The sequence below is a fragment of the Pelophylax lessonae genome, assembly GCF_965119305.1.
Source record: "Pelophylax lessonae genome assembly, chromosome: 6".
Taxonomy (NCBI): Eukaryota; Metazoa; Chordata; class Amphibia; order Anura; family Ranidae; genus Pelophylax; species Pelophylax lessonae.
The window spans coordinates 289889644-289915427 of record NC_138773.1 but is presented as its reverse complement, the minus strand read 5'-3'; the positions used below and the strand labels follow the sequence as shown (position 1 = coordinate 289915427).

General features: G+C 42.8%; 1 protein-coding gene across 6 annotated transcripts in view; it reads right to left on the bottom strand.

Annotated features, from left to right (window-relative positions):
* Positions 1–25784, bottom strand: part of LRP1B (LDL receptor related protein 1B) — a 2177452-nt gene that overhangs the window by 336058 nt on the left and 1815610 nt on the right. For all 6 annotated transcript variants that reach the window (XM_082262163.1, XM_082262161.1, XM_082262165.1 and 3 more), the window contains 2 exons: positions 7432–7554; positions 4447–4587 (listed from right to left, as the gene is read on the bottom strand). In XM_082262163.1, coding sequence (XP_082118289.1) covers positions 4447–4587; positions 7432–7554 — 264 coding nt within the window. The remainder of the gene's footprint in view (positions 1–4446; positions 4588–7431; positions 7555–25784) is intronic.

The following is a 25784-nucleotide window of genomic DNA, read 5'->3' as shown; positions in this document are numbered from 1 at the left end:
ACCCCTATTCCAAGCTAAAGCTCCTCTCCAGGTACTCTCTACTGACCGGCCAAATCCAGGTTCCCGATCGGGCCAACAGGGAGCAGTTGGGGGGGAGCTGGGGCAGCTCCAGTGGGGCATGGAACCGGCCTCTGCATAGACACAGTTTACACCATCCATGCTGGGGGGAGGAGGCGTGCGCTCTGTCCTTTTCTTCATCCCGCACTCAGTAGGTCAGCAGTGGGGACTTTTTACTTCTCTTCTCCAGGAATCCTTTAGGCATGTCTGGGGCAGAAGCCTTTTTATGGGCATCAGAGTGGCCCAAGGGGGCATTTGCCCCCCTGCCCCCTGGCCCAGTCCTCCCCTGTGCGCTAGTGCAGGATTCAAAGAATTAAAGCATGCGGTAAATGTCAAATTCTCTCTGTAGGGCAAGTTGATCATGGCTCGCTCTTCAGAGACCAATGTCTGAACAAGCCCTAAAAGTCATAACATACACAAAGCTGAAAGCAAATATTACCAACGTTGATCCAGATCTCTACATTGGACCTGTGCAGGGGACAATTGTGGTGGAACGAGGGCCAAATTTGGACAGTTGACAGCTACAGCTACAGGAAGAAGATGTGAAATCAGGTGAACTTTAATGGCGCTCGCTTGTTGCTAAAAAGCCAAATTACTGTCGGTTCGTATTTGTTCTCGCCAAGCAGGCGGAAGTAAACTGACGCGACTAAAAATAAACAAGAAAACAAGCAAATTACCAATCTGAAAGGCTTCCTTTTGAATTTATTATGTTTTAATGATCAAGCTTTTCACAACGCAGTAATTTAATCGCAAAACAAGAAAAACTCACGTCAGTTGCTTAAGAGTGAATTGTCAGTTCTTTAAGAGAACATCATTTATCTTCATCTAAACATATACAAACTGAATTAGTTTGTAGCCTTCGTTTAAGCAGAATTGCTTGACACTGTGCAGACGTTTTAATTGGCAGCATTCAGGATCTAACAAATGTACGGCGTGCTTCCAGAGCTGAGGGTAAGGGGTGATCTAAAAAGCTCAGAACACATGCCTGCGACTTTATACATGGCTCTGTTCAATGCATTGCGCCAACAATGGCTTTCCTAGACTATCTTGCTACTCCAGTGATGGCGAACCTTGGCACCCCAGTTGTTTCGGAACTACATTTCCCATGATGCTCAATAGTGAGTCGAACACTCCCCCGGTTCGGTTCGCACCAGAACACCGCGAACAGGGGAAAAGTTTGTTAGAACATGCAAACTCCATTGAAGACTATGGGACTCGAACATGAAAAATCAAAAGTCCTCATTTTAAAGGCTTAAATGCAAGTTGTTTCCCAAAAAAGGTTTATGGGGACCTGGGTACTGACCTGGGGGACACGTACCATTGCAAACATTTTTTTTTTTAAACGATTGTTTTGAAAAAACCATCTCAAAGCACCCTTCCCATGTTGAAGGAAAAGTGGCCTGGTATGGTTCAGGAGGGGGGGCACTCGCTCGCCCCCCCCCCCTTTATCCAGTCCAGCCAGGTTGCTTGCTCAGATAAGGGCCTGGTATGGATTTTTAGGGGGGGGGAGGAACCCACGCCATTTTATTTTTCAATTTTGGCAGGGTCTGGTATGAACTAGGGGTTGGACCCCACGCCATTTTTTTTTCATGTTTTTTATCTGTATTGCTGGGAACTGACAAAACATTACAGCCATGAGCAAGTTTAAATTAAATTTTTTCATTTAGAAATGTCAGTATTGCTGCAGCAGGCTCCATACATCGCACAAATGCACCACTTTACAGGCACATTAAGGGGACCCCCAGGCACGATATTTAAAGGAATTTTTCATTTTATTGTTTCACTAGGCATCAATAAAATCACTGCTCCTGTAAAAACGATAATTTAAAAAAAAATGTTTTTAAAGAGGTCCCTGTATGGACTGGTGGGGGGAAGGGGCATACTATTTATTTCAGCAATACTGACATTTCTAAAAAAAAAAAAAATGTTATTTAAACTTGCTCGCGGCTGTAATGTATTGTCGGCTCCCAGCAATACAGATAAAAAAAACATGAGAAAAACAACGTGGGGTCCCTCCCAGTTAAATTTCAAGGGGAACCTTGAATTCCAAAATTCATACCAGACCCTTATACGAGCAAGCAGTCTGGCTGGACGAGCGAGCGCCCCCCCCTCCTGAACCACACCAGGCCACTTGCCCTCAACATGGGGAGGGCGCTTTGGGGTGCCCCAAAGCACCTTGTGCTGTAGGCAGTGGCAGCCCCTGGGGATGCTTGGGTGTGATATAGCACTGTCATAAATTTGAATAGCATTCCCCAAGCACCCAAATCAGCATCAAATGCTAGCCCAGCAACAATATTAATATAGTTAGAAGCAGTCATGTGGCTCCCAACAACTACATTGCAGTTGAGGCACCTGCCAGCAAACATAGGCTACTAGGGATCAGGGCTTTTTCCTGGCAATCTGATCCTGCTGACATCATCCCGTTTCAACGCTGTCCTCCACGCAGTGCTTCACGCTGCAATCCACCAAAGCTGCGAGAGACACTGGCCGACACCCTCCTCCTCGCGGAAGCACACGCAGATAAACCATGTGGCGGCCGTGCGGACTGACCCACCATCTGGCGTCCTAGACCTCCATCTATGATGAGCTTGTTTTTTATCCCTATCCTGTGAGTAGCCCCATCAGGGGTGTCATTTAAAATATTGTATCAGTCCTACCACTTAGTGGTGCTTTTCCTCTTTGTTTATCTCGTCCTAACTCCAGATCCAGCTACAGCTTCCGGACCAGCCTGCCCTAGTGTTTGAGCTCTTTGGACATTTAGCGTATTACTTTTACGGTTTCAGCTACCTGTAATTTTGGTTACCAGGTGTCCCCCACTGAGAAATTCTGCCTTTGCGGCTACAACATACCCCTTGTTACCAATATTTGAGATAACTTTACTCAAACAATCTCTTTAGAGTTACCCCCAGGCCCAGTTTTATCTAAACCATAGAAAAGCTTTATGGCCTTGCCCACAGCCAGCCCTAAATATAAAATAATAGTTTAGGAAGATTTCAATAATCACATCATGATGATTAAAAGACATCTGTCATGATAGAAATGTATTGGATATCCAATGTGACTCCAACACCTTTGGTCCCTCATGTGGAACAAGCCTGGGGATAGGGATTTCTGGCATTCACTGATATTTTTGATTGATCCGTTGTTGATACCATCACCTGGCATGTCTATAAGTATATTTTCTTCCACTTTAAATGGGTTACTCCAGAACGCTGAACAGGAATGTGAGGACACTCTTCCCTTTATAGCAACTTTTCAGAACAGTCTCTGGAGCAGTAGGACACGAAGTGGACAGCACTGATACCACATAAATGTTCCAGACCAGGCCCTAATAGTGGTGCACCAGGGGTTAACAGTAGTAACAGTCATTGGATCCCCCTTTCACCATTTCAGGTCTGTACACACAGTGTCCCTGGAACTTGGATATCTCCTTCCAGTCTCCACAGTGATCCTTCAGACTGGATCCTTAGTCAAATCCCTCTTTTATTCCTTTAGGAACTTACAGCAGAATAGGCCCCCTAGCTAGGCACAGCTGGAACCTTGATGAGACTAGCAGGATCTTTAGCTGAACTGCCAGTAATGACAGCAGCCCTTCTAGCTGGGAACCTCTCCTCCTGTGGAATAACATTGCTTTCCCAAGCTTCACACTATTTATGCACTCTCCCATCCACAATCTGGGCACCCTCACCCAGGGATTTGCTGGAGTTGCAAAAATAATTAGGTGTCTCATTTGATTCTCCTGCCCACTATATTATGGAAGTCTCCAGAAGGCAGGGGGAAGCAATCAAACTTGCAGCCTGCAGAGCCAAGAGCAGACCAAAGCAATCACATGCTGCTCTGCTGATTTCAGCATAGCCACAAGAACTAAGTTTGCTCAATCCTTACTAGCAGCCTATCTAGAAGGATGCTACACATACTCATAACTGCAATAAAATGATTTCCTATTAAGCATTATGGGGAGTGCAGCTTCATAATTAGAGAACAATGTACTTCACCCATTGTGTATTGGGTGTTACTGCCGATCGATAGGAAGGCATAAATGGAACCCAAGGAAGACTAATTCCCTGGATCAATGACTATGGAAGAATGCTACTATAAAATATATTCCTTTTCTATGGGAAAAAGCAAAGATTCCAAAATGTAACTAATTTATATCGGACATCGGACATCGTCTACACATTCTATAGCAGAGAGCTCGACCGTACATACAGTACAGAAATGCTTGTCTTCGCTTGTTATGAAATTTTCCAAAAGGCAGCCCCCTTGTTACTTACAGTTTACAGTTCTACACCCATGGAAGAGGAAAGCATACATCACAACACATAAAACTACCAGGCATTTTCTTTTTATTTTTGCGATAAAAACTGAATGAATGGTTGAACCTCCTACCTGTATTAAGGCACTTTCTGTTTATAGGGGCTTCATCTGACCCATCTCGGCAATCAAAGTCGCCATCGCATTGCCACTGGTAATTTAGCAGGCAGCGTCCATCAGCGCAAATAAACTCATCAGGAGCACATTGGCGATAACCTGTAAAAGCAGCAGCCGAGAAGAAAAATTTAAAATTGTGCAAATATGTGCAACGCAGCAAGCATTATTTACAATAGATCACAGACCTTATCTATCTGCTATGCAATGATGTGATTTTTTCTTTATAATTTATTTTCTTATAGGAGAAGAAGGGCCAAACCTCTTTAGGCCCTACTTCTCCTGGGGATCACATGAGTGCAGTTCATTCTACACTCCTTTGATCCACTTTCAGCCGACGGTGGGCTAAAGTCTGCTGTCTGACGTTACTCATCCTCTTAAGGCATCAGCATACCAAGACATTTTGGACAATTTCATGCTTCCAACTTTGTGGGAACAGTTTGGGGTTGGCCCTTCACTTTTCAACATGGCTGCACACCAGTGCACAAAACACGGTCCATAAATACATGGATGAGCGTGTTTGGGGTGGAGAAACTTGACCGGCCTTCACAGAGTTCTGACCTCCACCTAATAGAACACCTTTGGGATGAATTAGAGCGCAGACTGCAAGCCAGATCTTCTCTCAAACATCAGCGCCTGACTAAAAAAATGCGTTTCTAAAACAATGGTCAAACATTCCCATAGACACACTCCTAAACCTTGTAGACAGCCTTCTCAGAACAGTTGAAGCTGTTATAGCTGCAAAGGGTGGGCCAACTCAATATTGAACCCTACGGACTAAGACGCCATTAAAGTTCATGTGCATGTAAAGACAGGCGCCCCAATACTTTTGGTAATAAAGTGCATTTTCCGGAAACTCAACCAAATTTGGCTAAACTATATATTTAGCTTTTTGCATATACTTTGCATACATTTTTTATTTTCAAAGAAAAATATCTTTAAAGCTGAAATCTGGGCTAAACAAATACAAGAGCCATGTGTATCATTACTTTTTGGTGTCCTTATTCTAAAAGATCTGGAGTAATCCAGCATAAACGACTTCTGTACTTTTTCTCACCTTCTTATAATAGAAACCTGTGACTACTGCTCTCTATCCTTGTGCAGGGTGACTGGTCTTGTATTCGTCCCCTGCTGTTGTTTTCTACAAGAAGCTTGGAGTAGGCACCTGCTGGGTCCCTCCCACAGCTCTGCTCTCTGCACAGGCTATGTGTAGGCTATGCCTGCTACACACAATGAGATTATCGTAAGAATGATTATCATTTTTTTTTTTTTTTTGCATGCTAATCTCATATTAAAAATGAAGATTTTTCTAAAGTTACAAAAGTTCTCGTACGACAGAAAAGAAAGTAATGTAATGTATTGTATTTGTATTGTATTTTTGGTTGAAAACTATACTGATTAAATGAAAATCGTACGATCTGGTATTGTACGAGAAAACAAATATTTTTGCTTGTTCCATTGGATAATATTGGATGAAGTGTAGGAATCGGCTCTCGAAGGCTGTGTACTAATGATCAGATTTTTTGCACGATCGATTCAAACGCGGTATTTATTTTACGATTTTCTGATCGTGTGTATGGGCCAATAGTGATGATGCCACAGCTACTTTTCAAGGCAACATCTTGGTTAACAAAGGGAACTGAGAAGTAGGTTTCTAAGAAAGTTTTTACTTTAAGCGGTTCACCAACATTTACTGTGGTGCTTCAGATAGATCTTGAACTGCTTCACCCATCAGTTTAATTATGATCACTCTGTAAAGTGACCCCTGCTGACGAAGTCGTAGTAGTGACGCAACGCGTACGGTAGAGGAGCCTGCTCGAGTACGCCGGATCCAGGACGGTCGGATCACATCCTGTTTTAACAAGTTTGTAACAGACCACGCGGCTTAAGTGCATTTTAATGTGAGTCGATCTGCTGTTTTAATACACTCATTAAAAGCCATTCAGAGAGCACTAGATTGTCCATTTTGTTTTCATATGAACGGGACCATTTCTACCTACCTGCATCTGGTAGCCCTGGAAAGGAAGGGAGTTAATATCAATTTCTTTTACCCAGAATCCTTGGGGATTAATGTGCATTTATTCATTGAAATATATGAGTCAATGAATGAGGTGAGCTGCTTTTGAGCACATACACACGGAGCACCAGAGTGTGGAGTGAAGCACCAGCACTATATATTAATCTGAGCACGGCACAGAAGGATTATTTTATTTGGGACTTATTCATTATTTCTTTTTGACGCACTATACATAATATTTTTATATATTTTGATTTTTTGATCTACACAATTAGGAGGACATCACCTATTATATTAGTGTGCCTCCATTTTTACACTATATATTTTTTTCATTATATATCATTTTTTCCACCATTGATGTGAATTCGTGTCATTTATTCACGTTTTCTGCCTAGGAATTTAAGAGTATATATGGATTCATTCACATTTGTTTGTATGGTATTTTGCCACTTTTTTCACTTATATACCTGTGGCGCGGCATTATTTATGTTTTATTATTATTGAAGTGTAGTGATCGGCTCTCGAAGGCTGTGCACTAATGATCAGATTATTGCATGATCGTTTTGAAAGTGGTATTTATTTTACGATTTTCTGATTGTGTTTGGGCCAATAGTGATGATGCCACAGCTACTTTTCAAGGCAACATCTGGGTTAACAAAGGGAACTGAGGAATATGTTTCTAAGAAAGTTTTTATGTCAGGAGCTCAGCTTTAAGCTGTTCACCAACATTTACTGTGGTCCTTCTGTTAAGATCTTGAACTGCTTCACCCATCAGTTTAATTATGATCACTCTGTATAGTGCATGATGTGCCTAGGTGGATAAAATATATATCATAAAGCCACATTTTAACCTCCAGTGTGCTCCAAGCTGCAAATTAACTTTATTTCTTGGGAACATTTTTATTGTGGGTGGCACAAATGTTACTTACCGCATTCTGGAGATTCATCAGAGCCGTCTCCACAGTCGTTGTCGTGGTCACAGAGGAACTGCTTAGGGATGCATACTTTGTTGCTGCACATAAAAGTGTTTTCATCACAGGTAGTAACAGGAGCTGAAAAATATATGAAGAAAATAAAAAATAAAGTGGGATTGCAAATCAGATTCATCGTCCAGCCACTGATATTTGGGAATAGGCAGGATAGTAGAAATGCATGCGGTACACATTGACTCCCTGTTGGTGAATTCAGCCATATGCTAATACAGAATGTATTGTGAAGAAAGTCTGCGTAAAGACTTTTTTGCTTCTGAACTGCCATCAAAACATAACCCCAAAGTAATTTCAGAGCATTCAAAAAATACACGTTCGCCTGTAGGGTGCCTTAAGGCCCTAGCAGTCAGGCAGATATGGAAAATGTTAAAAAGTTGGAACTGTGTGTGACCACACCTCCTCGTCAGCAAGTTATAGCAAAAGTGAACTGGGGAGAAAAATAAATTAATGATGAAAAATGTTTTAAGACCCACATATACTTACCTCAATCTGTAGACCTGTGACATCCAACATACCAGATTTCTGCTTCTTAGTGCTGCAGGATGGGAGGGGACTCCTGACAACCAATCAATCAAATCACTGATTACAGCATACAGAGCAGCTTCAGATTAATATTCACTATTACTGGAGCCAGTGCAGTGGGCAGCAACCCTAGGTTAGGTTGCCAGTGAGCATATGGTAACTTTAATATTTTTTGGCTCCTCTGTAGCCAGTGGAGCAGAGCGTGATTAGATTTGTCTCCCTACCTTCTGGTAGGTTCTAGAATGTAGTGGGCTGGAAAAGGCAGACCCCAAGCCGGAATATTCATGGACTCTGGTCAATCCCTGGGGGAGGTGTACCCAGAAGTTGGATAGAGAGTCTGTTATTAGTCTGAGGCCTGGAGCAGCGGTGTTCTTCTCCTGAAGGAGGAGATCACAGCTTGGAAGACCTGCTGCCCTTCTGGACAAGACAGCTGAAGACTGCAGAGAATTCATTGAGGTCCAAGCTGGGCTAGAGAATGGGGGCCTATTTTCCTGGAAGTAGTTCAGAGCCAAGAAGGGGGAGGATTCGTCCTGGAGATTCAGAGTACATTGTCTAACCAATATTGGACAGAATCAATCCAAGTATCTGGAGATACGGTGAGTAAGTAGAGGCCTGGAAGTAGAATACTAGTGACTTTCTGCTATTTAACTCCTTGTGTAACTGTCTTAGTGCTACCAAAGTGGAATTTCCTCTACTGGGAGTCCCAGAAGTACTTGTGCCTCTAGTCCCAGCAAAGAAGGAGGAAGAGAAGAGAAAAGGCAAACTAGAAAGAGTCCTCCATACATTTTGTGCACTAAGTTCTGAAGTATCTCAAAGCTTTCCAGCCCCCATCTAAGTTTAATATGCAATAAAGCCAAAAAAGACACCCACTACCTGGTTATTGTGTGTGAGGGAGCTACTGTGTGCCTTGTTGCCGTACACTCACTTGGGAATAGAATCTGGAACAAATTTGCAGGGCCCATCAGGGTGTGTCTTAGGAACCTAATTTCAAATTTAAAAAAGGCATAGAATGCCTACAAGCTTGAGGAGAGTTACATAGTAGTTGAGGCTGAATAAAGACAATAGTCCATACAGTTCAACCTGTGTAGGCGCGCATGGCCGTAATCATCTCTCATACCCCTTAATGTTCTGATCCTTGAGATGTACGTCCAAGAGTCTTTTGAAAGTAGCCAAACATGATTATTTTTTCTTGGTGAGGGTTCAGATTCAATGGTAATATGAAAGTTTTATTTACACTGCTGGTAGGGGTGGGGGGAGACACAAAGTTTTTTTTCTGGATGTCATATTGACAGCTCTCTTGTTGAAAGGAAAATTTGTACTATTTAGTGATTTTGGCTACTGTTTTAAAACAATACTAGCTTTCTTTCATTAGCACAGAGACTACACTATTGCAATCTGATGTAACAATTCTCCAATCCGGTATGCACAGCAGATAAATAAATAAGGTTAAATACAAGTGTTACTACCATGAGCACACTATGAATACCTCCATAACCATCTGATCATCCAGACTGCCATCAGCAGTCTTCTTCTTAGTGGTAGGACTATTTCTACAGAATTATCTTTGCATCGATAACGCTACCCCCCCCCCCCCCCAGAAACCACTGCTAATTGGGGTCTATTTCCCACCACTCAATGCACAGCCAGGCACATTACATTTTTGGCATTATTCCACTGGCTCAGGAATCAGTTAAGCTGTTTTTTTTTAAACAAAAACTTGGATAGGAATGGGGAGCATGGAACACATCGAAAAGTAGAACTTGAGGACTGCTAGACTTCTAGCTGCTTGGCTCAAAGTGCTGGCTGTATTATATGGCCATAGGTTGCACTGTACTGTCTCTTGCCTGAATTTGCACAACTCCTGGCTGTATTGAACAGCTTATGGCTGCAAAAAGCACATTTAGGCAGTATAGCACACTCCTAGCTGTCTTTCACAAATCTTGGCTGTGCTGCACTAAATTGTAAGGTGAAACACCTCACAGTAATTTCTCCACTGTGTAACAGGATCAAGTACTCACTCAGTCCCAGAAAAGTGGAGCTTCCTCACTCTTGCTCTCCTGGCTCTATACAGACTCTGCCCCAGGCACTCTCTCTCTCTCTGCCCCAGGAGCAGAGCCCCCAGCACAGGGGTCTCCTCCAGAAGACTGGACCCTGGAACTCTCCACATTGGCTGCCAGGCCTCAGAACATTTATGAGTTCTCCCTCCACCTACTGGGCACACATCCTCAGGGACCCCATAAATATTTGGGCTGCTTGTCCTGCTCCCACTATACTTCTAGAAATATCCAGAAAACAGGGGGAAGTAGTAGATAAGCAACCTGTGAGACACTGAACAGCTTAAAGCAATCAAACCCTGCTCTACTGGTTACAGAGGAGCATACTTAATGTCCCTAGCAGCCTACTCTAAACTAGGAAGGTGCTATACAGCCTATAATGTCTAAAGCACTTTTTCTCCACAAGGGTTATGATAGAGATAAATTGAACAATGAACAGAGGAAAACTGAACATGCTTGGCGGTGCTTATAGTTCCTTGGCCAACGTCACTCAGCAGACAAGTAACTATGGACACCACCAAAAATCTTTTTGGGTGACATCCTTTCCACTGACTACTAATGTAAGGAATACTGTCCCCCATTGGTCAAAAAATGTAAAGTACTTCTTGTGAGTGTTACCCCTCTCTCTTTTCTTTTTCCCTCTCTCTTTTTTCTCTTGACTATCTTCTTCCCCGCCTTGTCGGGCCCCTAATCCCGACAGGGAACGAAAGTCAATTTGTTATATCTTGCAATGTTTTATATATTATACTTGGTTATATTTGAAGCCGACCATTTACACGATACCCTTGGATGTATCTCAATATCATTTATTTGTTGTTATATTGCACTATGTCCATATTTAATTTGCCTTGTCTTTGGATACTATTCTTCCCCACCTGGTCCTACGTTAAATTTGTTAGCGATATATCCCATGACTTCACTTTGGTATGGAAAGTATATTTTTCTTTATGCTTGATATTCCTTACAATTGTTTTATTACCTGTAACTTGTTTTGATTTTCTAATAAAGCACCTTTTTGTGAAAAAAAAAAAAAAAATGTAAAGTGATAATTCACACACTGCAAGGCGGCCCTTTAACACCAATCACCAATTTATGGGGACACTTACCCACTGACCACCCATGTAAAGGGGTACCTTTCCCACTGACCACCCACAGAAGGTGCAACTTTTTCCTTGACCACCAATGTAAGTGGCACCTTTTCCACTGTCCTCCAAGGTTAGGCAACACTTTTCCACTTATCACAAAAATAAAATAATCCAAGAGAAGAAGGCTTCCCCATTATAACAACACAGTAGAGATCCAGGTTATTACAGATGTCCATCACTGACCTGGTCTATTTAAAAGTTGCCAAACACAAGGCCCCACCATGGCTACGTGTTTTTTGTTACTGCTGGGTGGTTTACAATATCATTTCTCACACTTGGGTTCTTTTCTGTCTGGAAACAATGAGAATATTTCTTCGCTTTTGTTACTTAAAGAAAACTCCTGTGAGAAGCCTGTAGATTAAAACACACTGTATACGCTTCTCACGGAATACAATTCAGTCTCAAGTGAAGTCTAGGCTGAATTGAAATAAAACATATTTAAACCTTGTCAGTGGGGTATACACTCCTTTGAGTAGTTGAGTCACTGAAATTCTGAAGCATCTTTCAAAGACACGGGATTCCAGACTTGTCAGCGGGAACTTTTCTGTACTTTTTTCTCTTTCTCTCTCAATGTTCGAAAAGTGTATTTTTTTTTAGCAAGGATGTTTTAAGAAAAGAAAAGAGGGGCACTTATGCTGTCCCCAAAAAACCTCAAGATACTGTTAAATGATTTATTTTTACATTTTTTAAACACTTTCCCATTTTAGTTGAAATTGTATCAACTCCTTAAGTGACATCTCAAGTATGCCAGCGTGATCTCCTGCTGGCACTGAGCACTATGTACTGGATGGCAATAGATGGCCGCACCAGAGATACGCACCAGCAATTTTACCTTTTGATTCACGCTGGGACCACATCTTTCTAAAGGTATATCAGGCTTGTCATTGCAATAACTGAAAGGAATTGGTAGCACAGTGTAAAGGGAATATTTTAGGCACCAGGAAAAATCATAATGAAAAAAAAAAAAACAGAAAAAAAGTTTTTGTTCTGTTTCATCTTTTTCAATTTTTACTTTTTTAATAAATGCGGTCCATTTAGCTGTGATATGACTTTTAGATAATTTGGTGTCATAATATAAAGGGACAATTTAGGCACCAGGAAAAAAATTATAATGGGAATTATTAAAAATAAATAAATAAAAAAAGAGAACAAAAGTTTGTTTTGCTGTGTTCACTTGGTCACTTGCTTTTTTTTTTTATAAATGCAGTGCAATCAGCTGTGATAAGACTTATAGATAATTCAGTGTCACAATATAAAGGGACAATTTTAGGCACAAAGAAAAAAAAATCATAATGGTGACTATGAAAACAAACAAAAAAAAAAAACATTTTTGTTCTGTTTCATTTTTTTTTTTTTGTACATAAATGTAGTCCAATCAGCTGTGATATGAGGCATAATATAATTAATATTGCAATAACTGAAAAGATTTGGTAGTACAATATAAAGGGAACAGTTTAGGGACCAAGAAAAATAATAATAGGAACTATATATTAAAAAAAAGAAAAAAAGCGTGAAAAAAAGTTATTTTTCTGTGCTTCATTTTTTCATTTTTTTTTTTTAATGCAGTCCAATCAGCTGTGATATGGATTTTAGAACATTGCACATCATAATATAAATGGACAACTTTAGGCACCAAGAAAAATCATAATAGGTAGTATTTATTAAAAAAAAAAAAAAAAAAGGATACAAACTTTTTGATATTGGAACGCAGGACACCTATTATAAAAAGTATGTAGTCATACAACCTACCCCCCCCCCCCCGTCATGCCATGCCCATTAATGGAGAATTATACAAGAAATGATTAGTTTAACCCACAAATGCTTTTTTTTTTTTTTTTTTACCCCTACTGTTCCTTGATGCTTGCTTTAAAAAATGTACAAATGCAGCAATTTAGTAATTGGATGAAAAGTTTAGTACTTGGAAAAACCTTTTTGAAAGATAAAACATGCATTTTCAATACAAATTTTCAAGAACTGAGCGATAGCGATTCGTGGGAAAATTCGTCATCAGGTACAGAAAGTGACAACGATTCTGATGTCTCTTTCTGGCACATCGCTCCGTTGGAAATTCTGAAGAATAATTTGATAAACTTCCCAAATTCCACAAGCGATGTGCCAGAAAGAGACATCAGAATCGCCGCTGTGGTCACTTTCCGTACCTGATGACGAATTTTCCCACAAAACGCTATCGCTCAGTTCTTCAAGTAACTCCGTTTCGCTGTCGCTGTTTTCCAGTTCATCTAAAAGCGATTTTGCGCAAAAGGAATGCTTTTTGGACGTCATGGTCATTCTCTATTTTTCAGCTACAAAGTACTGGAAAAGCACAGGCAGGGCACTGGAAAAGTCACCAGGTGAAATCCTGTAGTGAAATGGGATGATACAGTGTAATCCGTTAGGATCACAGCTTTCTATCATGGCATTTGGTGTATATACATTTTTGAACTTGCCGCCAGTTCCACCCCCCTGCGATGCATCGCTCGCAGTGAGGGAACCGGAAGACAGGTGCCGGCATCGGCCGAGCACAGAGCGAGAGGACGGCGGGGGGAAGACAGCGGGGGGGGGACGGCGGGAGGGGGGCAGCGGGAGGGTGGTGGGGGAGGACGGCGGGGGAGGACAGCGGGAGGACAGCGGAGGAGGACAGCAGGGGAGGACAGTGGGAGGATGGCGGGGGAGGACAGCGGGGGGGGGACGGTGGGGGGGGGGACAGCGGGAGGGCGGCGGGGGAGGATGGCGGGGGAGGACAGAGGGAGGACAGCGGAGGAGGACAGCGGGGGAGGACAGTGGGAGGATGGCGGGGGAGGTCAGCGGGGGAGGACAGCGGGAGGATGGCGGGGGAGGACAGCGGGGGAGGACAGCGGGAGGGCGGCGGAGGAGGACAGTGGGAGGACGGCGGGGGAGGACTGCGGGAGGATGGCGGGAGGATGGTGGGAGGATGGCGGGAGGACGGCAGAGGAGGACGGTGGGGGATCACAGGGGAAGGTGAACTTTAAAATATAAAACAAAAGATTTCCATGTAAAACAATGTACCGCTTTTAGCACAGAAATCCTGACATAATCAGACCGCCAGGGAGGTAAATAGAAGAGAGGCATAAAAAATAGTTTTAAATACCTTTAAAAAATAAAAAATAAAAAAGTTAAACTGCAGAATGTTCATCATTCAACTGATAAACACTTTAACTATACGAGGTGTCATTCCAGCTCTGGCGTCGTGTCATTCCAGCTCTAGTGAAGGACAGGTGAAGCATACTCGATGGTACTGCAGCCATCAACGTAACCGAGAACAAAGTAAGAAAATTGTTTGAAGGATACAACCTTCTAACCTGACAACAAACCCAAATCTTCAATGAATAAAAAATAAAAAATACTAAAGGTTGAGAGAACTAGAAACAAAGCTAAGCTAGGAAATAGCAGAAAGGAAGCAAACTGATATTCCAGCAAATCTAAACGTCGGTGGGGAAGGTCAAAGCCTTTCAAAGTGAAGTTTAAATGGATTCTCATTTGATAACAAAAGCACTAACCATCACCTTAAAAGCGTATATATAAAAATCCACATTCCTCTAAATTTTTTTAGGCACTCTGGTAAAATAAAGTGTTTTTTTTTTTTTTTTTTCACAGTCCTTAATTTCTGCAAATTCCTATGGATTAAAACCTCCTGAAAATTATGTTTCGCAAATGAGCGAAAAACAAAATACTTACCCTGGCATGACTAATGAAAAAAAATAAAATAAATAAATAAATAACAATCCTCTAAATGACAAAATATAAAAACAGCTTTTGCTATCATGCCTTCAATCCAGAGCTTTCCCCTGCAGTTCTTCTTTTCCACCACCAGGTCTTCCTGGGTTGAGTGATGGTCAGCATCATTCAACCCACTTGCTGTCATGGACCCACCCATGCAGGGCCGGCCCTACCATGGGTCCCGGTGGGTCCAATGGACCCAGGCTGCACTTTCAAAGGGGCGGCAAATTGACGTCCAGGACAGTGGCGGAACTCCCGCCCACTGCACCTTGCTTTGCTTCGCTGCTTATTTCCCTGTAAGGGCGGCACTGCTCTAGAACTAATGAGAGGAGTCATTACTGTGGGTATGGCAGAGCTGCCATACCCACAGAGCAGATCGCCTGCCCATCCTCTCCGCAGCTCCTCCCATTGCCGTGTCGGGACAGGAGGCGGAGACTGCAGAAGAAAGTCAGCTGACCAGCTGACAACCAACGGCATGAAGGAGGAGGAGCTTTCTGCTGTGTGCGGAGACCCCATGTTGGAAGAGGCATCACTGGAGGCACGACTGACACTGAGAGCAAATAAGTGCCAGCGCCACTGATCCCATCCTCACCACCAGCTCTCTGTCTGATCCCATCCCTACCACTAGTTTTAATTGTCATGATATAAAATAATGGATGTGGGGGCCTTTTGGTGGGTGTGATTTTTTTGGGGGGCGGTGGGGAGGGGGGTAGAATTTTATTCTTGGACCCAGGCAGCACAATGTCTTGGGTCAGCCCTGCACCCATGGCCTATGAGTGGACAGTCACTCTCTCTCCTATTGAACTGATTGGCTTCTTGTGCTGCTTTTTTGTCTCCCAATGTATGCTCTGCTGTAGAGTAGGTTTCAAGAAGCTAAAACCAAGTCCAATTCAGGTGCTTTTGCTGCTTGCATTTAAAACAAAATACATTGAGGGGAGTATTTATAAAAGCTTTGCAAAGCTGTTCATCCATTAAAACTGCATGTAAACTCATTTTGCTCAGATAGGGCAAAATGCCTCAAAGGGTCAAATGTTCCCAGGCAATGTTTTCTGTAAATTGAATGTGTGAATGGGAAAAATACCTCACTATTGACACTAGATGGAGCTGAGGAGCATATTTATTTTCTATGATAGTTAATGCCATCTAGTGGCCATAATGTGAAATTTACCCCACTCACACATTCACAATCTCCAGAGACTTTAGCCTGAGAACATCGGATTCTGCCCCATTTGCACAAAACAAATTTAAATGACATTTAAATGGACGAATAGACATGTTGTTTTTTTTGTTTTTTTTTTACACACTTAATGCAGAATTTATGAATATAAAGCTGCATTAATGTTTTTTTTTTTTTTTTTTTCTTTTATATTTGCCTGGAGTTCATCTTTAAACATGTTTCCATGTTTATTTCTGTCTGTGTCCTCATTGTGAAGATTTTCCTGCTGGCCTGAACAAGAGTTACAATGTTACTAAACCCTGGATTCTGCATTCACTATATCTGCTCTCCCACAGTACACAGAGCATGGAAATGCAATTATTATAGTAAATATAAACTGCTAAATACCTTTTCTCATCAGCAGTATATAGCAGTATTGTGACTGCTATCAGTGTCCGGCTGCACACTGGTTAAAGTTTGAAGGGGAGTTTTCATTCTCCTCTGACTCTGCTATGAGACTGCATTGCGGCTGACTTTCTGTCTGGACAGTGCTGATTGGCCCTGTGCCGATCACATCCCCCCCCCCCCAAAAAAAAAAACAAAAAAAAAACCTCTTTAGCAATACACACCAAACTGAGCATGTGGAGAGTGACTCAAAAAGCTCTGTCTTATCAGGAGATTAATTGGGGACAGTGGAAGAAGGGGAGGCTCAGAGAAGACAGGATCAAACAGCCGTTTTGCAAAATGCACATGATTAACCCCTTAGGTTTCACAGTGAGTATAACAAGTATGCTTTACTGCATATACAGACTGATTTTACTGTTGTGGGTTTAGTAACACTTTAAGAAAAGTGTTGTCATCAAGACAGGAAGGTACACAGCAATAAAAACATTGCAGCTCTTGGTACATTTACGGCACCTACTCTGTGCCATGATTATTATTATGGCTGAGCAGGATTTGTATAGTGCCAACAGTATGTGCAGCATGTTACAATATAAAGGGGGACAGTACAGTTACAAGACAATAAATGACAAAGGGTTAAGAGGGCCTTGCTCATAAGAGCTCACAATCTAATAGGGAATGTAGTGACTCCTGTGCACATGCATGGCAATGACGTCATCACGGCCCGGATGTTTCAATGGGAAAACAAAGGTGCTGAATACATTGGTAACACATTCCACCAGGATAACCAAATGGCTACCCCAATCCTTACTGTTGAGTAACAAATTGCAGACCTTGCCACCTGATCCTGGCCAGTTCCTCCGGAGCTTTGACATGTACCTTCTGAGAGGGGGTTACCTCCTATATCCTCAGAGAGCTTACACCCCCGAGGGCCACTGTATGATACCGCTGGGGTGGGGCCTCTGGTTGCACACCTCCCACCTCCACCCCTTTTTGTTTTCTTTTTTTCTTCTTTCTGAACCATACCTTGGAGCCCTGGACTTATAATTCTACATATAAGTGGAAGGCGAATCCTGACAGTGGATGAGGGGACTCTGCTTTTGTTTGTGGTAGGTACGAATAGGGATGGAGGTGTGTTACCTATAAAGCAGTCTCAGGCCCTGCTCTCTTTTTCTTTTTGTTTGTGGTAGGGAACCCTCTTGCAGTAAGTGGATCTATTGTGGTCCATTTCCCTGAGCCTTTTCGGCAACACTATATTGTCAAAAGTATTGGGACGCCTGCCTTTACACGCACATGAACTTTAATGGCATCCCAGTCTTAGTCTTTAGGGTTTAATATTGAGTTGGCCCGACCTTTGCAGCTATAACAGCTTCAACTCTTCTGGGAAGACTGCCTGTGTCCTAAGGTTTAGGAGTGTGTCTATGGGAATGTTTGATCATTCTTCCAGAAGCACATTTGTGAGGTCAGGCACTGATGTTGGACGAGAAGGCCTGGCTCGCAGTCTGCGCTCTAATGCCTCATTTCCACTGAGTGGTACGGTATGGTTCGGTTCAGTACGGTACGGTTCGGAACGGTACACATTGCGTTTCCACTGCCAATAGTTCCCTTTCATGATAGGCGTGGTGTAGCAGGAAAGCAGTGATAGACGATTCTCTGTCAACCAATCAAAGTTCTGCAGAGTGTAGCTCCACCCTGTTGGTACAGTACTAATGAGTTTGGTACCCCAACGAAAGGGTACCAAAAAAGTGGTACAGTACTGTTCGGAATTAGGGTACCACTCATAATGGAAACGGCATAAATAGCATACTGTACCGAACCGTACCAGAAAGCTCAGTGGAAACGAGCCATAATTCATCCCAAAGGTGTTCTATTGGGTTGAGGTCAGGACTCTGTGCAGGCCAGTCAAGTTCCTCCACCCCAAACTCACTCATCCATGTCTTTATGGACCGTGTTTTGTGCACTGGTCAAAATCATTTGGTGGAGGGGGATTATGGTGTGGGGTTGTTTTTCAGGGGTTGGGCTTGGCCCCTTCGTTCCAATGAAGGGAACTCTTAAGGCATCAGCATACCAAGACATTTTGGACAAATTAATGCTCCCAACTTTGTGGGTACAGTTTGGGGATGGCCCCTTCCTGTTCCAGCATGACTGCACACCAGTGCACAAAGCAATCTTTTCCTTTTGGGGTAAAGATTTAAAATAAAATAGATGGCACCTTTGGACAGCAGCATTGTCATTCTGGGTGTAGGGGAGTGTTTGATGTACAAGCGGATTTATATACACTAACAAATTGAAGCCAAATTCCAGTTTTTTATCCTTTTAGGATAAAGGTTTTACATAAATGAAAGTGGAAGTACAGCCAGAGATCGTTTGGCTTTACTTCTCCTGTGGATCACAGGAGTGCAGTTAGTTCTGCCCCCTTAATGACCAGGCCATTTTTTTGCGATTCCACACAGCGTTATTTTTGGTCGTGCGACGCTGTACCCAAATAAAATTGATGTCCTTTTTTTCTCACAAATAGAGCTTTCTTTTATTGGTATTTGATCATCTGTGTGATTTTTATTTTTTGCGCTATAAACAAAAAAAGAGTGACAATTCTGAAAAAAAATATATTTATTTTTCACTTTCTGCTAAATAACATTCCCAAAAAATAAATAAATAAATAAAAATCTTATTTTTTTCATCCTTTTAGGCCAATTTATATTCTGCTACATATTTTGGTTAAAAAAATAGTCCCAATAAGCGTATTTTGATTGGTTTGTGCAAAAGTTATCGCGTCTACAAACTAGGGGAAAGATTTATGTCATTTTTATTTATTTATTTATTTTACTAGTAATGGCGGCAATCTGCAATTTTTAGCCGGACTGCGACATTGCGGCAGTCAGATCGGACCCCTAACTGACATTTTTGACACTTTTGGGGGGACCAGTGACATTACTACAGTAATCAGTGCTAAAAATATGCACTGTTACTGTAATAATGACACTGGCAGGGAAGGGGCTAACCCAGGGGCGATGAAAGGGTTAGGTGTAACCCTAGGGGGTGTTTCCCAACTGTGAGGGGGATGAGCTTGTAATATCAACACAGGGACCTGTGATCCTAAATAGGAGGAACACAGGTGCTCTGTGTTGATAGCAGAGAGCACAACGGTCTGCTGTGTTTACAACAGCAGACCGCTGTTTTCTCTTCACGGGGAGCGATCGCAGGTGCCCAGTGGCAATCGCGGCCCCCGGCCCTGCGTCTCGTCTTCCCTGCTAGCAATTGGGTGCAGGTGCCCAACTTCGGCGTCGCGCATGTGGCCACGGGATAGCTCCCGCGAACCGCTGTACAGGTATGGAGATTCGCAGGAATATATAACTGTTATACGGTGGCTGGTCGACAAGTGGTGATAAAAGCTGATCATTGTAAGCACCCCTGTCAGTGGTAAATGGTTTGTCTCAACCTTCTTAAAGAGGAAGTAAACCCTCCTCTATAACTTGTACCTATAGGTAAGCCCATATTAAGGCTTACCTCTAGGTACTGTAAATATCTCCTAAACATGCACCATTTAGGAGATATTTACTTTACATGCAGCCAGTGACAGCACTGACGCATGCGCTCTGAAGGAACGGCCGCTGGTGCCATTCCTTCAGAGCCCGGTGCCGTTACAGTCAGCTCCTGCGCGCATGCGCGGGATTGATGTCATCGCGGCTCCGGCCAATCAGATGGCCGGATACCGCAAACCCGGAAAAGAAGGGCGACAGAACATGTCGCCCATGGACAGGTAAGCGGTTGGCACTGCGGGGGCTTTGTTCTTAGGTAAGTATTTCAAAATGAGCTAGTATGCAATGCATACTAGCTCATTGTGTGTTTTTCTTTCAGGTGTTCGTTTAAAAAAAAAAAAAATCGGAGGTTTACAACCTCTTTAACTGATATATTCTAAGGAGAGTTTGTTCTATTGAAAGACAGCAGACTTATTGGCCAGATCATCAGGTGAAAACAAAGGAAAGAAAGCCTTAAAATGAATATGAATGCAGCCATCATATCTAAGAACTGGTAAGCTGCAATAGAATAAATGTTTACTTTTATTTTTAATACCATTTTTACTGTACAGGTAACATATTGCTCTCCGTATATTTTCATAGACAAATGGTAACAAAGCAGAGTTCAGTACAGACTGACAAAAGCTTTAGAACAATCTAGAATTGCCTCTAAAAGACTAACGTAATGTGTACTTAGCACCGGGCAAGATGTCATTAGTTGACTGCACTTAAACTGAGATTACCCGGAGCTCCACAAAAAAAAAAAGTCATTCCGCCAAACAAAGCGCACAATAGAAAAACAAGAATATTTACAAATATATAACCTTAACCACTTAAGCCCCGGAGGATTTGGCTGCTCAAAGACCAGGCCCTATTTTGCGATTCGGCACTGCGTGAATTTAACGGACAATTGCGCGGTCGTGCAACGCTGTACCCAAACGAAATTAATGTAATTTTCCCCCACAAACAGAGCTTTCCTTTGGTGGTATTTGATCACCTGTGCGATTTTTATACAAAACAAAAATATATAAACAAAAATAGAGGGACAATTTTGAAAAAATAACAATATTTTTCACATTTTTTTATATGAAATTCCCCCCCCAAAAAAAAGTAAAAATCTAAATTTTTTAACATTTTAGGCCAATTTGTTTTCTGCTACATATTTTTGGTAAAAAAAAAAATAGCAATAAGCGTATTTTGATTGGTTTGCGCAAAAGTTATTGCGTTTACTAACTAAGGGAAAGATTTATGTCATTTTTATTGTTTTTTTTTAACTAGTAATGGCGGCGATCTGCGATTTTTTTTGCGAAATGCGACATTGCGGTGGACAGATCGGACCCTTGACTGGCATTTTTTACACTTTTGGGGGTACCAGTGACATTACTACAGTAATCAGTGCTATAAATTTGCACTGTTACTGTCAAAATGACACTGGCAGGGAAGGCGTTAACTTTATTGGTGATCAGTGGGTTAAATGTATCCCTAGGGGCGTGATTCTAACTGTGGGGGGGCGTGGCTAGTGATGTAACCACAGAGACATACAATCTTACATAGCAGGATCGTATAGTCTCTGCAATTACACCAGGGAGAATGACAGGCGGCTTTGTTTACATCAGCCGCCTGCCTTTCTCCCTCTCCAGCGGGAGATCGCGAGTGGCCGGCGGACAGGCTCATGGTCGAGTGACGTAGTACTACGTTGGTTTGCCCAGGAGCAGCTGACTGCCGCAGTAAATATACTGACAGCGGTCGGCAAGTGGTTAACATTCAAGTCAGAATAATAAAAGTAATCCCTTGGAACAATTTGCACCAATCTCAACCATGCATTAATTGTCACAGGGAGGGGACTACACCTAAATTAATGTTTATGTAACACCCTCCTAGTTAGGTAGTTGCTAGGTAAAAGCATCTATTGCTCCTGCTGCTTATCAGGGGAGCCTGATCTATTAGTTTGCCTGTCTCATGTTTCCAAGTGCGATTCACTGGGTCTGAGGGAGTGTCCCCACTGCATCCAATGAGGGAGCTTGTTGGACAGTGGAGGAAACACAGCCAGTGACAAATCAGGTATTAAGGCAGTCCCAGTGGGAGGGCATTCCTGCAATGCAAACCTGGGATTGACCACATTGCCGTGTAGTTGACCCTGAAGAATAGGAACACAAGGGGGTGCCAGGAAGGGCCCTGAAGATTATTCTGCAGTACAGTCCAGTTTACCTCAGACAGTTCACCTACTACTACTTCACTGCTAATGTCAAGGTGAAGCAGCGGCCTAGCGGCACCTCAGCGTTACTCAGCAATACTCAGCATTATTCAGTTGTCCCAGCCTATTGTGCATAGTTACAAGTTGGAGTATCCCACTCATTCCCTTCTCCCATCTAAGTTCTTAATAAAAACACAAAAGCTACTGGACTGTTTCCTGACTGAGCTAAGACACTTGGGAAAATGCTGAACTGGTATGCTGTCGCTAAGTGCCGGTTCCCATTTCTGCGATGCGGGAACGCTGCGAATTTACAGCGCGTTCCCGCATCCGCACCCCTGGCAGTTCACACTGCCATATACGATACTCTGGGGGTATCAATTAAAAGTTAACGACCTACGGTCTCCCCTCTACAAGGACCCTTTTTCTGAAAATACTACTTATGCTTCTCATCGGAGCACAGATATTACTGCCCTCCTGATTTATGCTCCTCACCAGAGACCTTAGCAAATGACCTAAGCGGTCCTGACTCTCACCCGGACCGGCTTCACTATTTTGCATTCTGAACTCCCTCAGTCTGCTGCTGATCACTTATTCGGGTGGGGTCTTTCCTGGCTCTCCGGGCGACAGATTGTGATCCCATTGGGGTTGCCTGGGGGTCAGGGGGTCTCCCCCCCCCCCCGACTGCATGATGTTCTACTTTTACTCACGTTGCTCTTCCTCCATAGGAGCCGCTTTATCTGCATTGTAGTTTATGGCTGACATTTTTTTACTCCACAGGTCATAACTTGTATGGTGAAGCTTTCTCTAAGTTACCTGTAAATGCTGTTATCTGTTGATGGATTTTGTTTTGTTAAAACTTAATAAAAATCTTTGAAAGTAAAAGTTAACGACGCCACCCAGATCAGATCGCATATCGCAGTTCGATCTGAAAGTTTGCACAGAATCGGATCACACTAGTGTGAACCACCGTGCGATCCGATTCTGCTGCGGACCAAAAAAGGGTCCTGTGCATGTTTTAGAGCGATCGCAGTGCAAATTCAGCCATACAAACTGTATGGCTGAATATGCACCGCACAGAGATTGCATGTCATTTTAGGAGCAGTGCGCTCCGAATTACATGCGATCTCTGTGATCGCATAAATGTGAACCGGCACTTATGGTAACCCAGGGAAACCCGTATTCAGAAGCTCCCAAGGGAGTAGTGCTACAAATATATACAAAAAATAGCTAATGCACTGAATAGGTATTATTATTATTATTATTATTATTATTATTATTCAGGAGGATTTATAAAGCGCCAACAGTTTACACATCACTATACAATATAAAGGGAGACAATAAAGCAGCAAAACAATTCAATACAAGAGGGTTAGGAGGGCCCTGCTCCTGGGAGCTTACAATCGAATAAGGAGGGATTTGTGGAACAAAAGGTAATAAGTGTGAGCCTGGGTTCCCACTACTACGATGCAGGAGCCAGCATCGCATTTCCCCCCGCAGACAGTTCACACTGCCCTCTGCGAACCTCTGAGGGTGTCAATACAAAGTGGATGACCCCCCCCCAGATCATTCACAGATCGCAGTGCGAACTGTGGATTTGGACAGGAATTGGATTGCATGGGTGTGAACACTCATGTGATCCGATTCCAGCGCGGGTAAAAAAAGAAAGGTTCCTGCACCATTTGTGTGCGAATGGGGTGCAAGTTCAGCCAAACAATTTGCATCGCACAGACAACACATGTGATCTGCACAGCAATGCGCTGTTTTATGACACGTGATGTTTGTAGTAGTGTGAACCCAGGCTGAGGGATGAACTGATGGGAGAAATAATGATGGGAGAAATGGCCAGGCACTGATGTTGGATGAGAAGGCCTGGCTCACAGTCTCCTCTCAAATTCATCCCAAAGGTGTTCTATCAGGTTTAGGTGCAGGCCAGCAAGTTCCTCCACCCCAAACTCGCTCATCCATGTCTTTATGGACCTTGCTTTGTGCACTGGTGCGCAGTCATGTTGGAACAGGAAGGGGGTCATCTCCAAACTGTTCCCACAAAGTTGGGAGCAAAAAATTGTCCAAAATGTCTTTGTATGCTGACACCTTAAGAGTTTGCTTTGTTGAAACTAAGGGGCCAAGCCCAACACCTGAAAAACAACCCCACACCATAATCCCCCTCCACCAAATGATTTTGACCAGTGCACAAAGCAAGGTCCATAAAGACATGGATGAGCGAATTTGGGGGGGAGGAACTTGACTGGCCTGCACAGAGTCCTGACCTCAACCTGATAGAACACCTTTGGGATGAGTTAGAGAGGAGACTGGGAGCCAGGCCTTCTTTCTAATATCAGTGCCTGTTATAGTGTGTTATAATGTGTTATACTATATATATATATATATATATATATATATATATATATATATATATGCATGTGACCTCCAAGATCGTATGCCGGACAGAGCTGTATTACTTGGGTGTCACTTAAGGCAAGTGGTGAGAGATGGATCGGTATCGGGTGGGTGGGAGAGGGAGCAAGTGAGAGACAGAGCAGTATTGAGTGGATGCCGAACGGTGTGGTATCACCCGGGTATCACTTATGGCAAGTGGGTGAGAGATACCGATCTGCCAGCAGATCTGCTAATGTGGAATTGCTTATATCTTTAATTTGTACATTGTATTTGTGAGTGGCATATTCAATAACATTTGTAAACAGAATTATGCTATGTGACATAATTTTCCCCTACATGAGCAATATTTGGAATATCGGTTATATCGGCCAGCTCCGCGGCCGATACAGATATATCGGCAAAAGTCAATATCGGCCCTCCGATAATCGGCTTTGCCGATAATTGGTCAATCCCTAATATATATATACATATATATATATCATAATATGATGTATTAATAGTTACAAAGCTGCATTAACTTGTCTTTTTTATCTGCCTGGAGTTTAGCTGTAATCTGCCTGGCAGAACACTGCATTATGAAGGCCAGCTGTGGATAGGTCTGACTTCTCCTGGGCCAACCTGACTTTAATCCTCTATAATCATTTGTTCTCCACATCTGCTTGTAGAATTAGGTTATTTTCTATCGCCTCTCTGCAGAAGATTGGTTTAAATAAAACTAGACTGTGACTGCCAAGCCAGTTAGAGAGTGTAAGCACATAGCAAGCTGCTCATACGGGGACATTCAGCCTGAGATTAATCTGCAGACGGGCACACGCGTTTCACATCTCAAGTCAAGTGTGTTTCATTTCATTATGGCAGCAGGGTGCAGGCGTGAAGGTGCTCCTGGATTACACATCCCCCTGAACAAAGTGCCATTTCACAGGCCGTCACTCAAACATGTGACGGACTGAGGACATAGAAATGGCTGTATGAAGACCGTGAGCGCCAGACAGACTGGAGAGCGCAGCAACTGCAAGAGTGTTGGCTACTTGTTAAAGGAAAGCTCAAATAAAAGAAATTACTTTGGCGACCTTTATCAATAAGTCCCATGAGGAAAATAGCATCTGAATAATCTAGGAGAAAAGAAACTAGCTGATACAAGCGTGACCAAGGATCCTTCATTTAACC